The 2,756-nt window shown below is 40.0% G+C and overlaps 1 protein-coding gene across 1 annotated transcript; it reads left to right on the top strand.

The window, feature by feature from the left end:
• The first annotated feature begins 1,079 nt into the window (after nucleotides 1–1,079).
• Nucleotides 1,080–2,120, top strand: LOC146820772 (trace amine-associated receptor 4-like). The gene has a single exon (XM_085609289.1). It carries the CDS (start codon nucleotides 1,080–1,082, stop codon nucleotides 2,118–2,120), a length of 1,041 nt encoding a protein of 346 aa, XP_085465415.1.
• Nucleotides 2,121–2,756: the final 636 nt, after the last annotated feature.

A 2,756-nucleotide genomic window follows, 5' to 3' on the forward strand; every position in this document is an offset into this window, starting at 1 on the left:
CCGTGTTTGTGTTTTTGATTGGAATAAAATAGAGTGACCTGATACATCGACTTCTGTGGATCATTTATTGGAAGTTTGGGACTTCAAAAACTGGTCTTTTCATCGCTGAACTACTGATTGGGGATAAAAGTGACAGTGTTTTTGAGAGCTTTGGTGCATATGTTGGGTATTTGAAAATGTTTTTGTGCTTTGTGTTGTGTTGCGTATTTGTTTTGTGAATTTGTGAAAACCCGATTTATTTGTGGACCTTACTCGTTGAGTTCAGCATGATTCCTCCTTCCTGTGTAGCAAACAATCACTCACAGACACTTTAAACATGCCTATTTCAAAGAGAAATACTCTGTTAAAACAGTTTCCATTGATTAAAGGCTGTAAAGGAATGAGCATGAGTACAATAAAAAGCCACAATAAATCCACAACATTTTCATTTTTGTCTTGCAAAATTTGCAAATCTATGCGCAATATCCTGGGGGTCTGGTTACTACAGAGCAGCTGGGCTTGTTAAGACTTGTGTTCCCACCTCCGACATCTATTATAGAACCATAAAGGATGAACACTTGGCCCCTTAAGAAGGTCTTTGCATCATGTGAAGAACATAAAAGGAAATCAAATTAGGGTGTCGGGCGGCAATCCAATAGGATTTTTTAAAGAAGCATTGTGTGTTGTGTTAAGCATATGTCAGTGTTAGTGGTTTCCATTCACGTTGATAGGGTCATACATATGTGTAATTGACATAGTGGAAATATAACCGATGGGCATGATTATGAGGGCATTGGCTATCTTTCTTCAAAAGAATTGGCAAATAAATATTGTGAGTTTGTCACAGTTAGTTGGGTTATTAATCACACACAGTCCCAGGTATGGATCTAATACCTTCAGTTTGCTTCCAGTGTGTAGAGCGTATAAAATTGCTGGAATTGTGCCACAGTGTTCTGAAACAGTAAGCTAGGCTGAATTTGAGCAGTACTAGTACCGACCAAAGTGAATGTAACAATGTCCTTGACTGTGAAGCAACAACCTAAACATATTTGTTTTTCATTTCTAGAAATGAGAAGAAGCGTTTTCACTGGCTGTTGGAAATGAATGCATCGTACTTCCAGGGCCCACAGACAGTGCTCTACTGCTACGCGCATAGCAACACTTCCTGTCTCAGAGAAAACAGATCCAAAGCCAATCTCTCAGCGATGTACATCTTCATGGTGGGCTCAATAATACTCACAGTTGGAGGAAACATGGTTGTCATTATTTCCATCTCTCATTTCAAGCAGCTACACTCGCCAACAAATTTCTTGATCCTTTCATTGGCCACCACAGATTTCCTGCTGGGTCTTGTTGTGATGCCCTTCAGCATGGTCAGATCCATCGAGTCCTGCTGGTACTTTGGGGACCTCCTCTGTACGCTGCACACGTGCTGTGATATTATGCTCTGTACAGCATCCATATTTCACCTCTGCTTTATTTCCATTGATCGCTATTACGCCGTGTGCCACCCACTGCAATACATGACTAAAATAACTATTCCTGTAATTGAGGGATTTGTCTTTATTAGCTGGGCAGCTCCATTCATCTTTGCGTTTGGCCTTGTATTATCTGAAATTCATGTTGATGGAATAGAAGATTATATACAATCAATCACCTGCACTGGGTTTTGTTTTCTCATTTTTAATAAGATCTGGGGATTGTTGAGTTCTTTGATAGCTTTTTTCATTCCAGGCACTGTGATGGTAGGTATTTATATACACATTTTTACAGTAGCAAAACATCAAGCCAAACAAATAGATGCAATTGCACACAGATCAAGGCACACGTCCAACGAACACAAGGTGCCTCTAAAAAAAGAAAGCAAAGCAGCAAAAACATTAAGTATAGTAATGGGGGTATTTATATTAAGCTGGCTGCCTTTCTTCATCCTCAACATAGCAGACCCTTTCCTGGACTTCTCAACCCCTGTAGACGTATATAATGCTGCCCTGTGGATGGGATACTTTAATTCTACGTTCAACCCGATCATTTATGGATTGTTCTATGCTTGGTTTCGTAAGGCGTTCAAAATTATCATGACAGGACACATTTTTTCTCCAGGTTCTTCCACACTAAGTCTGTTCTCTCACAATAACTAGGTAAAACGTTTGCTATGGCAAAAGATGTGCCCTTCTTAATTTGTGCATTATTTATAAATAGCTCTAGGAACAGAAACTCTAAGAACACTTTAACATCTATAAGACACTTTTCTCAATTTATTTAGTGACCGGATCTTCTCAAAGATGTTACTGGGCAGCTAATTTTCAACAAATTGACAGCAAACCATGCAGCAATTATTCAAGAATTGAATCAGCAGAAAATAAACTTCAACATGAAAGGGATCCAGTATAGTTGAGTATACAAGTAACTCTTAGAGAATGCCACATTGCCTCAGAAAGGACTTACAGATGCCTTCAAGGAGAAGAACTTCAATCCTTGCTGCCATTGTGTCAGTTGAGAGGGTTATCCCAATAGGTCTTGTGTCACACTAAAATTCAGGAAGGGGTTGAGATCTGTGAGCAGGCGCAGCTGGCCAGGTAAGAGTGGTGAGGTGGAGGGACAGGGTGGGGTAGCGGAAGGGCAGGGCGGGGAAAGGGACATACAGCGGGATAGGGAAAATAAAATAAATTAATTAATAAAACCACTTAGTTTGCACACACCGCATCACCGAGTCGGCGATGCGGTGAGTGCAAAGCAAGTGATTTTATTTATTTATTTATTTTCCATATCCCGTC

Source organism: Triturus cristatus, chromosome 6 (genome assembly GCF_964204655.1).
Source record: "Triturus cristatus chromosome 6, aTriCri1.1, whole genome shotgun sequence".
Classification (NCBI taxonomy): Eukaryota; Metazoa; Chordata; class Amphibia; order Caudata; family Salamandridae; genus Triturus; species Triturus cristatus.